The 13,604-nt window shown below is 43.1% G+C and overlaps 1 protein-coding gene across 6 annotated transcripts in view; it reads left to right on the top strand.

The window, feature by feature from the left end:
• Positions 1–13,604, top strand: part of SATB1 (SATB homeobox 1) — a 150,214-nt gene that overhangs the window by 47,452 nt on the left and 89,158 nt on the right. For all 6 annotated transcript variants that reach the window (XM_066627516.1, XM_066627519.1, XM_066627518.1 and 3 more), the window contains one exon: positions 628–751. In XM_066627516.1, the coding sequence (XP_066483613.1) occupies positions 628–751 (124 nt within the window). The remainder of the gene's footprint in view (positions 1–627; positions 752–13,604) is intronic.

Below are 13,604 nucleotides of genomic sequence, written 5' to 3'. Positions count from 1 at the left end.
AATCATACCTGTGTTCTTTTGTTCCTGCTGTTTTTCAGGAATAAGCCCACAATACTGTAGGAACCTTATATTCGCATAGCTCCGATTCACAGCTTTTCTTTCGGTATCTCATTAAAAGTATATTGCATTTTAGTCAATTAAATGATGCATTACAAGAAGGCATTTAACATAAAGTTTACTTAAGAGAAAAATATTTTTGCATATCATGAACAGCACCATCTGTGTGCATTTTGAAAAAGAATGACTTACTCTCTCTTATTGTTGCAAGCCTAGGTTTTAAAATTTCACTGTAACTGAAAGAGGGGGGAAAGCTAATATATTAATTCTTTTCATGATCAGTCGTGAGAAGGCATTACACCTTAAATTGTTTTACCAAGCGCATCAGAGCAGGAAGGTAGAAGTAACATGAAAAAATAGTCGCCACATGCAGCTGATGTATAATTCATGCATCAATACAGCAGATGTGTTGTATAAAGTAATTAACTAATCGGAACAATCAGGAGACTGAGAGCAATCTCCAGATGCATCTGCTTGATGCGCAAAATGAAATCTGTCTGTCTTAAAGGAATGTTCTGCAGCAGAATGCAATCTTGTAATAATCCCTTTTCTAATCTATGTCTCAAATAGTTGCCCTAAACTAGAAGACTTGCCTCCTGAACAATGGTCTCACACAACAGTAAGAAATGCTCTGAAGGACTTACTGAAGGATATGAACCAGAGTTCATTGGCCAAGGAATGTCCCCTTTCACAGGTACTTAGCATAACATGCAATAAATAATAAAACACTACAGGCAACATTGATCTGAGGTTTCTACAGTCTGATGCTGCTGGAATCTTTTTGCCAAAAATGCAAATTTGCTTGACCGCTTCATCTCCTCTCGAAATGTGCTAAAGCTCCCCCCCCTTTTTTTTAAACAGCCCAACTATTTAGGTATTTTAGGCTGTGGAAGACTTTGCACTGAAATAACATACCAACCTGGTATTTTACTTTTGTGTTTTTCTCCTTCTAATCTTTGAATGACTTTATTCTAACTACTTTAATTGAGTACATGTATCACAGTGTTTAGAAGACTCTTGACTTTGTCAAAGCTACCTCTGGATTTGCATGTGCCTTATGTAAACCAAACTAGTTTAAAATGTCAATTTATGAAAGTAAAGAGTCTCTTCAGCGTTCTGGGTGAATGGATGATGTGTTCTAAACATCTATGAAAGCAAATCTGAAACTACTAGAACTAATCCAAACCTGTAATAATGCTTAGCATTTGTATACTGTGTGAGAATGATTTAACTTGTACCACTTTAAAAAGCTTTTGAGATTCTCACTGTTAGTCTGTACAGATGTGAAAAGGAGAAATGCAATTTTAAAATTTGCTAGTATCAGGTTTTGAAGTAGATTGCAATCTATCTTCCTCCCTTTAAGTCTTTCATCTTCAGTCACACTTTAACATCCCTGTGCTTTTTTTTTTCCACTTGTGAACAGATATACTCTGTCTGAAGTGTGTGTGTTTGGTTTTCACCTACCTTTTTTCATAGCTGTACGCATTTGTGAATGACTCTCCTCCCCTTTTTAAGGAAGCATCTCTCTGGTCAATAGTATAGGCACAAAATACTTTCTTTACCTGAATGACAGTACATATCTGTTGCATGGTCATTTCCTTTGCCATCCCTGCTTTCTAGTCCCCAGTGGAAGTAAATGGGTTGGTGAAAGCATTGCCAATTTCACCAGTGCCTCATTAGTTTTTTTTCTTTTGTTCTTAAAGTATTGTTGTTTGCGCCAGACTTGATATTAGCATATTCAAAGCAGTTCGCAATATTACAATATTGTGTAAAATATTGTAATACAACATAGTTTTTCGACAATCCCTATAGCAGTCCTGCAAAGTAGATTGCTATTGTGGTCCATATATTGTGGTTGAGGTTAAGAGCTGTTGGGCTGAAGGTCACTTATAGCTCAAACCTAAACAGGAAATCCCATCAAGGTCTGTGGGACATACGCCCAGGTAACCTTGTATAAGGTTGTAGCCCTACTCAGCTGAGGAATTCCTGGTTTGCTTTTCTGTTTCTTAGCTTCTGTTCTAGCTCTGTTATTACTCATAGCTGAACAGTGTTCCTTAATTCATTTAATTGTATTTAGGCTGGGCATGTTGGCTGCTTAGTTTTATATAATTTTAAGGTTGCGGTTTTAAGTACATCTGGCGGTGAAACCCTTTGGAATTGATGGGTCTTGCTTCTAAGAACACTTTACCTATGACAAGAATTAAAAATAAACTTGCTGAAGTTTAACTAAACAAATTCTGTTAAATTCATTTGTGAAGAGTAAAAAATGAAGATGTATGTTCTTTTATAAAATATTCTTCCTTTCTTGTGGTCTTAGAAATTGTAGACAAAACATAGATTTGTAGGAAGTGCATAAATTTAGTACAGGCTTGATGAGCTTTACTTATTTTCATCTTGTGGCTAATACATAGGAATTAATCACTGTTTTTCAGTGGGTTAGAAACTATGGCTGTAGTTTGTTTTCATTGCTCTCTGTGCAAATGTATTCATTGGGCACATATAGTCACATTTTGAAAATAAGGAGGGTTCATCCTGCTTAGTGCGTGGATGGAGGATTACCTGAGAGTCCATATAAACTGCCCTAAATTTTTCAAAGAAAGTGTGGGAAGTGTGTTACAAATAAAGATATGTAACTGGTTTGCATGCATGAGTTTCTTTGTACTGCTTTTAAACAGGGGCTTCAGATTGTTATAAGATGTGTAGCCTGATGGCATGCATGCCTGTCCATAGATACTACTTCTGCTCAGTGGAATTCACTCGGAACAAAATGAGCCTACAGTTACAGCTGTTTGTATCCTACCTTTTTTCATTCAGTGGTGATAGGAAATAATTTGAACATCTGAAGGTGCAATATTTTACTTACTATGGCAAGTTGTTGAAATCTAATTGCAACTTGACCACAGATGCATTGGCAAACGGTAAATGGAAGATCTATCTTTCTTTATTTCTGTATTCGTATGATGTAGCATGCTGGTATCTGCTGAGTAACATTAATTTAAAGAGATAATTTGAAGTGAAACACAGCTTTACTCTCAGTACACTTGAGAATACTGAAATCTGGAAAATAAAACCTTTTAAATAATTTCCCAACTCTTTAGACAGCTGTATCTATGACAAGTTATATATGCCCAAACCATTCTAAAGCCAGTGGGAAAAGGTTTCATTCCAGTCTGATTTATATATGATGTTGCTGGTATAGTTATGTACAGCTCAAAGAGACATCGGGCCAGTTCAGATGTGACAGCAAGTCATAGCTTGTTTTTTATGAACATGAACTGTGATCCTGTGTATTCTTCTCTCACTCCTCTCGCACACCAGGTTAAGAGATGTTAAAGTCTGATTGTAGCAAGCTGCCGTTTTTTGTTACGTTCAGATACAGGAAACCGAGGTTTGAACAAACCAGAGTTCTCAGATTTGGATGTCGTGGGAAGCTGTGATTTGTTAAAAAAAATCATAAGAAGAAGCTTTAAATCTCCTACCGTTATGTGTAAAAAGGAGGGGGAGTCTGTGAACCCAAGGTTACTGTTGGTTCATGTTCGTAACCATCAATTGTTGCAACTTTATGGTTTGCTTCAGATGGATTTGGCAAAGATTCACCATTTTTGGACTCAGGTAGAATATGGCCTTGTTCAGTTATTCCATGCACAAGCACCCTAGGAAGAGAGAGGAGGGGACAGGCTATGCACCAGATGGGCCAGAAGCTGATTCTGTTTTGCTGCAGAACTAAAAAGCCCGGCTTGACAATTTGGTTCAGATCGTTTTTTAAAATTTTAAAATTTATTCTTTAGAAAAGACTTTTTAGATTTTGCATGGATTGTCACCTCTTGCTTGACAGATGTTCAGCACAATTCTGTGCATATTTACTTGGAAGTAAGTCCCATTGTGTTCAGTGGGACTTACTCCCTAGTAAGTGTGGTTAGGATTACAAGCATAGACAGCATTCGTTTTTGGTAAGATTTTCATAATCACCATAAGGAGAACTTTTTCCATATATGAAAATTGATCATCCATGTTATCAAGGATGTGTTGTTTGTTTGTTTGTTGCTTGCATCAGGCAAAATGACCTTGGAGTCTTTGGGTGCGCAAACTCCTTAACTAAGCTCTGCTTAGCTCTCTTGGATGTTCTGGTTAGCATTTCTTTCCTTGCCTCCATAATCAAACATGATTTGAACCATTATTAGACTTTTTATTAGTGGACTTTGGTTCCAGTTCTTTTTGCTATAAACTGCTGTGGTATTCGACAAATAGATTGGAGTGTGGTATATTTCTTTTAGATCTATAATCAATGCATATTTTCTTGAAGCAAATGTCAAGACATTGATCAGTAGCTTTTTCACATATCTGGAAACTGTACTTCCTGAAAGTGATATATATTGTATCTGTTTGTTTAAAAAAGTTTTGAAGGAAGTTACAATTTTAGGTTTAAATACATTAGTAAATCCTTGTGTACTAGAGCTGCCTAGGATGTACCGTTGTGTATTTACTGGAAAAAAATGCATGTATCACTTGTGCAAAATAACATTTTACCTTCAGGCAAGTTGCTCCCAAGTAAGACATTGTGTTTGGACAATGACACACGAGCTGCTTTTTAAGTGTAATACAGAAACTGTTTGCATAGCCTTTGCTGGATTAGTGGAGGTCATTAGTGGAGGTCATTATCAAGGTCTAGGCAGTTTTGTAAAAATGTTTGATGTCACATTGCCATACTTTTTAGAGCTTGGGAAGGATGTGCAAATGGTCTCTTTTTCACAAGGTGGGGCCACTTAAATTTACAGATTGGATCCCATAGGCTTCCAGGGTGTAGAAGGAATGCATTTTTGTAGAGTGAGTTCTCTCTCCAGCAAGACTTGTAGAATTTAGTTATAGGAATTAGCAATATGGATTGCATTCATATCCGCTTCTTTGACTATTCTAATAAAGTGCTCTTGTGGAATAGAAGCTGTAACAGTAGGTCTTGACGCCAAATCCTGCCACTGGCTATCATGTTTACATTACCTTGAAAATGTCTCTCTATTTATTTGATTTGATTTGAAATCCACCTTTCTCCCCAAAGGGCATCCGAAGTGGCTAACAACAATCAATACATAAAATACAGATAAAAATTATATAAAACTATAAAATAGACAATAAAATCAGGCAGATAAAAAGAAAATGGCCAACAATAAAAAGCATTAATAAAAAAACATTAAATTAATTCCTGAAAGCAGCCATTATAGGGCCTCAAAGTCTTTCCTAAATAAAAACGTCTTCAGGCCTTGCTGGAAGGATAATAAAAAAGAAGCTCAAAGAGGAAGGAATTCCATAGCACAGGTGCCACCACCGAGGAAGGCCATGTTTCTGGCTGCCATCCCCCTGACTTCTCTTGATGGTGGCACAATCAACAGGGTCCCCTCCAATGACCTAAGAGAATGGACTAGATTGTAGGGAAGAAGGTGGTCTCTCAAGTATGCTGATCCCAAGCCGTTTAGGGCTTTAAAGGTCAAAACCAGTGCCTTGAATTGGGCTCAGAAATGAACCTGCAGCCAGTGCAGCCGCCAGAGCAGTCAAATTGCCCATCTCCAGCAACCACATGAGCCGCAGTATGTTGTACTAGCTGTAACTTCCAGACTGTCTTCAAGGACAGCCCCACATAGAGAGCATTACAATAATCTAATCTTGATGTCACCATGGCATGGGCTACCGTGGTCAGATCTAACTAAGACAGGTACGGCCACTGCTGGTGCACCAACTGAAGCTGGGCAATGGTACTCCTGGCCACCATCAACACCTGGGCATCATAAGAACATGCCCCACTGGATCAGGCCATAGGCCCATCTAGTCCAGCTTCCTGTATCTCACAGCGGCCCACCAAATGCCCCAGGGAGCACACCAGATAACAAGAGACCTCATCCTGGTGCTCTCCCCTGCATCTGGCATTCTGACTTAACCCATTTCTAAAATCAGGAGGTTGCACATACACATCATGGCTTGTAACCCATAATGGATTTTTCCTCCAGAAACTTGTCCAATCCCATTTTAAAGGCGTCCAGGCCAGACGCCATCACCACATCCTGTGGCAAGGAGTTCCACAGACCGACCACATGTTGAATAAAGAAATATTTTCTTTTGTCTGTTATAACTCTCCCAACACTCAATTTTAGTGGATGTCCCCTGGTTCTGGTGTTATGTGAGAGTGTAAAGAGCATCTCCCTATCCACTCTGTCCATCCCCTGCATAATTTTGTATGTCTCAATCATGTCCCCCCTCAGGCGTCTCTTTTCTAGGCTGAAGAGGCCCAAACGCCGTAGCCTTTCCTCATAAGGAAGGTGCCCCAGCCCCGTAATCATCTTAGTCGCTCTCTTTTGCACCTTTTCCATTTCCACTATGTCTTTTTTGAGATGCGGCGACCAGAACTGGACACAATACTCCAGGTGTGGCCTTACCATCGATTTGTACAACGGCATTATAATATTAGCCGTTTTGTTCTCAATACCCTTCCTAATGATCCCAAGCATAGAATTGGCCTTCTTCACTGCTGCTGCACATTGGGTCGACACTTTCATCGACCTGTCCACCACCACCCCAAGATCTCTCTCCTGATCTGTCACAGACAGCTCAGAACCCATCAGCCTATATCTGAAGTTTTGATTTTTTGCCCCAATGTGCATGACTTTACTCTTACTGACATTGAAGCGCATCTGCCATTTTGCTGCCCATTCTGCCAGTCTGGAGAGATACTTCTGGAGCTCCTCACAATCACTTCTGGTCTTCACCACTCGGAAAAGTTTGGTGTCGTCTGCAAATTTAGCCACTTCACTGCTCTCCAGATGCGTGTGGCCTCTGGGAACCCTAAGTGCCTCTGGGACCCCAAGTGCCAGGTAAACTGAGAGTTTAGCATCTGGGCGAGGAGAAGGCAAGTGAGTTTTGGAGAAGGAGAGGAGGAAGACGACGAGAGGGTAAGTGTACTCTTTCTAAGTCTTTGTCTTTCTAACTCCCTGTCTTCTAACCTTAACTTTAACTTTAAATCAACCTTAAAGCAAAATTGAAAGTTAGCACCTAAGGGAGGTACGTAGGTCTACTCTGAGCAGGAGCAGAGTCCTACTCGTGAGTAAGAGCCTAAGGGTCAGGCACTTAAATCAAAGTTGAAAGTTAGCTGCCCTAAAGTAGCACCTAATCGAAGGAAGGGAGAAGGATAAAGTGGAAAGCAGGTTTTTCTACTTTGTTTTAAATTAACCCTACACTCAACTCAAGTTAAACTTAATCTAAGTTAGAACATAGCCTAAACAGTTCAGTAAATTGGGACACAGGATCTAGACAGCAATAAATAATTAAAAACTCAAATAAAAACTAGCTTGAGGTTACAAAACAGTCCAGCCTAAGAGAACAGAACTAGGAGGGAAAGAACCTAGTAAGGGGCAATTCCCATTCAGGAGCCTGCAGAGTAGGTTACACCCATCAGCAGCCTTTCGTCTTCCTGAGCTTTTGTAAACTCACCTGGGAAGACCAGCCCTCCTTTCAATCAGGAAGGAAGGAGGGAGGAGGAGCCAGCCAGGAGCATAAAGCTAGGCCTGCATCGCGTGAGGCTCTCTCCAGACGCGTGTGGTCTCTGGGAACCAAGTGCCAGGTAAACTGAGAGTTTAGCATCTGGGCGAGTTCAGCAGCAGGGCGAGGAGGCCAGGGCCCCATACACTGCTCTTCCTTTTCCCTTGAGAAAAGGGCTGCTAACCAGTGTAGGGTTTATAAAAGTACCCTTAAATAAAACAACAAAAATGCTATGCAGTCAGGCAGCCAGCAGCAGGGAGGGGGCTATCCAGTGTTCTGCATTGAGTGCCACATGTATGATTATATGCCTCTGGGGCATAAGTCATGGGTGTGTCCTCGGTGCAAGGAGCTCCAGGGTCTCAGGGAATGCGTCCGCTCCCTTGAAGCCTTGGTGGCCGACCTGGAGAAGCGCAGGCAGGCAGAGGAGGACCGTGGGGAGACTTCCGGGGACGATCAGGCTTCGTCCCAACCTCAGGCGTGCAGCTCCTCGGCTGCCCGGGTGGGAAGTCTCGGGACTGGAGGACGTCATCCTGGTGAGGAGGGAAACAATCCCCTAGGGAGGACCCCTTCTCCAGGGGATGGGCCCGTATCCGAACGCACTCGGGATACTCCTCGGCGGGAGGGGGGTCGGGGGCTTCTTGTAGTGGGGGATTCGATTATTAGAAACATAGAGAGGGGGTTTGCGATGGATGTGAGGACCGCATGGTGACTTGCCTGCCTGGTGCGAAGGTTGCGGACATCACTTCTCGTCTGGATAGGCTAGTAGACAGTGCTGGGGGAGAGGTAGTGGCTGTGGTGCATGTCGGCACCAACGACGTGGGCAAGTGTAGCTGGGAGGTCCTGGAGGCCAAATTTAGGCTTTTAGGCAGGAAGCTGAAAGCCAGGACCTCAAAGGTAGCGTTCTCTGAAGTGCTACCTGTTCCACGTGCAGGGCCAGCTAGGCAGGCAGAGATCAGGGGTCTCAATGCGTGGATGAGACGGTGGTGTAGGGAGGAGGGGTTTAGATTCGTTAGGCACTGGGGAACGTTTTGGGACAAGCGGGGCCTGTACAAGAGGGACGGGCTCCACTTGAACCAGAATGGAACCAGACTGCTGGCGCATAACATTAAAAAGGTGGCAGAGCAGCTTTTAAACTGATCCCTGGGGGAAGGCCGACAGGAGCCGAGGGGCATCCGGTTCGGGAACAGATCAGGGAGGTGACAAGGAGGGACAGGGTTGTAATCATGGGGGACTTCAATTATCCTCATATTAACTGGGTCAATTTGTGTTCTGGTCACGATAAGGAAACCGGATTTCTTGACGTGCTAAATGACTGTGGCTTAGATCAGCTAGTCACGGAGCCCACCAGAGGACAGGTGACTCTGGATTTAATATTGTGCGGTATGCAGGACCTGGTTAGAGATGTAAACGTTACTGAGCCATTGGGGAACAGTGATCATGCTGCCATCCGTTTTGACATGCACGTTGGGGGAAGAATACCAGGCAAATCTCTAACAAAAACCCTTGACTTCTGACGGGCAGACTTCCCCCAAATGAGGAGGCTGGTTAGAAGGAGGTTGAAAGGGAGGGTAAAAAGAGTCCAATCTCTCCAGAGTGCATGGAGGCTGCTTAAAACAACAGTAATAGAGGCCCAGCAGAGGTGTATACCGCAAAGAAAGAAGGGTTCCACTAAATCCAGGAGAGTGCCCGCATGGCTAACCAGCCAAGTTAGAGAGGCTGTGAAGGGCAAGGAAGCTTCCTTCCGTAAATGGAAGTCTTGCCCTAATGAGGAGAATAAAAAGGAACATAAACTGTGGCAAAAGAAATGTAAGAAGGTGATACGGGAGGCCAAGCGAGACTATGAGGAACGCATGGCCAGCAACATTAAGGGGAATAATAAAAGCTTCTTCAAATATGTTAGAAGCAGGAAACCCGCCAGAGAAGCAGTTGGCCCTCTGGATGGTGAGGGAGGGAAAGGGGAGATAAAAGGAGACTTAGAGATGGCAGAGAAATTAAATGAGTTCTTTGCATCTGTCTTCACGGCAGAAGACCTCGGGCAGATACTGCTGCCCGAACGGCCCCTCCTGACCGAGGAGTTAAGTCAGATAGAGGTTAAAAGAGAAGATGTTTCAGACCTCATTGATAAATTAAACATCAATAAGTCACCGGGCCCTGATGGCATCCACCCAAGAGTTATTAAGGAATTGAAGAATAAAGGTGCAGATCTCTTGACTAAGGTATGAAACTTGTCCCTCAAAACGGCCATGGTGCCAGAAGATTGGAGGATAGCAAATGTCACGCCTATTTTTAAAAAGGGAAAGAGGGGGGACCTGGGAAACTATAGGTCGGTCAGCCTAACATCCATACCGGGTAAGATGGTGGAATACCTCATCAAAGATAGGATCTCAAAACACATAGATGAACAGACCTTGCTGAGGGAGAGTCAGCATGGCTTCTGTAAGGGTAAGTCTTGCCTCATGAACCTTATAGAATTCTTTGAAAAGGTCAATAGGCATGTGGGTGCGGGAGAACCCGTGGTCATTATATATCTGGACTTTCAGAAGGTGTTTGACACGGTCCCTCACCAAAGGCTACTAAAAAAACTCCACAGTCAGGGAATTAGAGGACAGGTCCTCTCATGGATTGAGAACTGGTTGGAGGCCAGGAAGCAGAGAGTGGGTGTCAATGGGCAATTTTCACAATGGAGAGAGGTGAAAAGCGGTGTGCCCCAAGGATCTGTCCTGGGACTGGTGCTTTTCAACCTCTTCATAAATGACCTGGAGACAGGGTTGAGCAGTGAAGTGGCTAAGTTTGCAGACGACACCAAACTTTTCCGAGTGGTGAAGACCAGAAGTGATTGTGAGGAGCTCCAGAAGTATCTCTCCAGACTGGCAGAATGGGCAGCAAAATGGCAGATGCGCTTCAATGTCAGTAAGAGTAAAGTCATGCACATTGGGGCAAAAAATCAAAACTTCAGATATAGGCTGATGGGTTCTGAGCTGTCTGTGACAGATCAGGAGAGAGATCTTGGGGTGGTGGTGGACAGGTCGATGAGAGTGTCGACCCAATGTGCGGCGGCAGTGAAGAAGGCCAATTCTATGCTTGGGATCATTAGGAAGGGTACTGAGAACAAAACGGCTAGTATTATAATGCCGTTGTACAAATCTATGGTAAGGTCACACCTGGAGTATTGTGTCCAGTTCTGGTCGCCGCATCTCAAAAAAGACATAGTGGAAATGGAAAAGGTGCAAAAGAGAGCGACTAAGATGATTACGGGGCTGGGGCACCTTCCTTATGAGGAAAGGCTACGGCGTTTGGGCCTCTTCAGCCTAGAAAAAAGACGCCTGAGGGGGGACATGATTGAGACATACAAAATTATGCAGGGGATGGACAGAGTGGATAGGGAGATGCTCTTTACACTCTCACATAATACCAGAACCAGGGGACATCCACTAAAATTGAGTGTTGGGCGGGTTAGGACAGACAAAAGAAAATATTGCTTTATTCAGCATGTGGTCGGTCTGTGGAACTCCTTGCCTCAGGATATGGTGCTGGTGTCTACCCTAGACGGCTTTAAAAGGGGATTGGACAAGTTTCTGGAGGAAAAATCCATTACGGAGTACAAGCCATGATGTGTATGCGCAACCTCCTGATTTTAGAAATGGGTTATGTCAGAATGCCAGATGCAAGGGAGGGCACCAGGATGAGGTCTCTTGTTATCTGGTGTGCTCCCTGGGGCATTTGGTGGGCCGCTGTGAGATACAGGAAGCTGGACTAGATGGGCCTATGGCCTGATCCAGTGGGGCTGTTCTTATGCTCACCCCTGTCTCCAGGTCATTTATGAAGAGGTTGAAAAGCACCGGTCCCAGGACAGATCCTTGGTGCACACCGCTTTTCACCTCTCTCCATTGTGAAAATTGCCCATTGACACCCACTCCCTGTTTCCTGGCCTCCAACCAGTTCTCAGTCCATGAGAGGACCTGTCGTCTAATTCCCTGACTGTGGAGTTTTTTCAGTAGCCTTTGGTGAGGGACCGTGTCGAACGCCTTCTAAAAGTCCAGATATATAATGTCCACGGGTTCTCCCACATCCACATGCCTGTTGACCTTTTCAAAGAATTCTATAAGGTTCGTGAGGCAATCCAGGAGCAGCTTGTGGGTCAGATAACTTCTTATAAGTACAAAGCATATTCTGATCCTAGAAACCTGTATAGAACTGTTGCCTATTTCTGTTAATGTCTTAAATGAGCTGTAGTGTTTTGAAACAAGAATAACAAACAAATCCATCATAACTTCCCACACGGCAATACCGGGGTGCCATTACGGCATCCACTGTATCCTGCAGTGGAGTTTCTTCATGCTGAGGCCTCCTTATGGTAAGGGAACGTTTGTTACAATGGTTTTGGTGCTGACTACTGCAACCACTTTTTCTTTAAATTGGTAGTAGCATTATCTTGTTATTTTAAGGTATGTTTACTCAGAAGCAAGCCCCACTGAGTTCAGTGGGGATTACCCTCAGGTAAGTGTGCCTAGGATTTGCCACATTAGGCTGCAATCACATATACTCACTAAGAGGAAGCCCCATTGAATCCAGTGGAACTTTGACCTGAGCAAAGTTGTATGGGACTGCACTGTTAGCAATGTCCAAAGCAGCATTTTAATTACAAAGGTTGCATGTGTGGCTCCATATACACAGAGCACCTGAACAGCATTAACCCTCACGTAACATGATTATGGCTGTGATCATGTTAAAAGCTAGTTTTGTGATTCAGCTTGGACCCACCTTAAGTCAATTCAAATACATGTCTAATAGAATAAGGCTCCAGAAAGCTGCCCTCTCTCCCATGTGAGAAATATAATTGATAAGGTGCTACTGCTTCTTTCCCGCACCCTCCTACCCTTGAAATTGAGCTCTCTGCTTACCAGACCATTAGATAATATTTGCCTGAGGGCTAGAACAGGTAATAGCTGATTCTGCTGTCAGGCAGGTCTAAAACCTGGTATTTCACATCCTTAAAAGCTTTTAAAGGAGGGACTTTATTTCATTAGCAAAATCAGATTGTTTTCCAGAGCAACATACACCATTTGCTTCAAGCTCTAGAAAGACCTGTGATATCATTATATTGAAGTCCATTTTTATGCACAATGGGGCTCATTAACATTTTTATATTGCCCTTTTTCATAGGAGTTCAGGGCAGCTTCACGTCAACTCTGATGGGAACTGGCCCAAGGTCATCCAGTGAGCTTTACAGCTGAGTGGGCATTTGGTCCCATTTCTTTCGAGACTAATTTTTGCACCATATTACTTTCAATGCATCATTTTTATAAATGCTTATATGTTTCAGGATCTTCTCCCTCCTTCATAACTCCTAAGCAACTTCATTCTCCCATAGAAGAACTGACGAACTGGTGGTTATTGTTTTCTGAAATTATTTTGTACAAAATGGACATGTGCAAAATAGAAATTGGGTTAGCCTGGTAGGCGCAAACATGTCAAGTCCTGTGTTTTGTGCTGAGGCCTCATGTGAGAAGTGAGCAAAGATAGGAAAAGACCTGCTTGGTCATGCATCTATGTAATCATTGCTTATAGTCATGGTACCTGGATGTTCAGGTTGACTGTTCCCAATCTCCCCAGTTTTGAAAACAATGAACCATTATGAGCTGAGATTAAATCCCCCCAAAATGTGATCTCTGCTTGCGATGGTTTATCTCAGTTCAAGACTTCCCTAGTGCCTTCTTCCCCAAAATGGGCATCAGAAGTAGAAAAGGGCTGAACTGACCTGGAGTTGTCAAGAATTGGCACTAGTGTCCAGGTGATTACTGTAATCAATCCTGGGGATTTCATTGGGACTTCCAAGAATTTCCAGCATTACATAACACAGTCAGAATTGGCAACCCTAATTATCTTGGGCTTTAGTCATGACAGGCATAATTTTTTTAGGCTTGGATGCTCTTGCAAGGTGTCCTGGAAGTTTTGCTACACATCCTACCTGGGAAATAGAATTGCCAATGCCTGTTTGCTTAATCTGGCTTGAACAGGGAGACATT

Source organism: Tiliqua scincoides, chromosome 5, assembly GCF_035046505.1.
Source record: "Tiliqua scincoides isolate rTilSci1 chromosome 5, rTilSci1.hap2, whole genome shotgun sequence".
In the NCBI taxonomy this organism is placed as follows: Eukaryota; Metazoa; Chordata; class Lepidosauria; order Squamata; family Scincidae; genus Tiliqua; species Tiliqua scincoides.
Note: the sequence above shows the minus strand (reverse complement) of the source record. Positions and strands in the feature narration are given on the sequence as shown.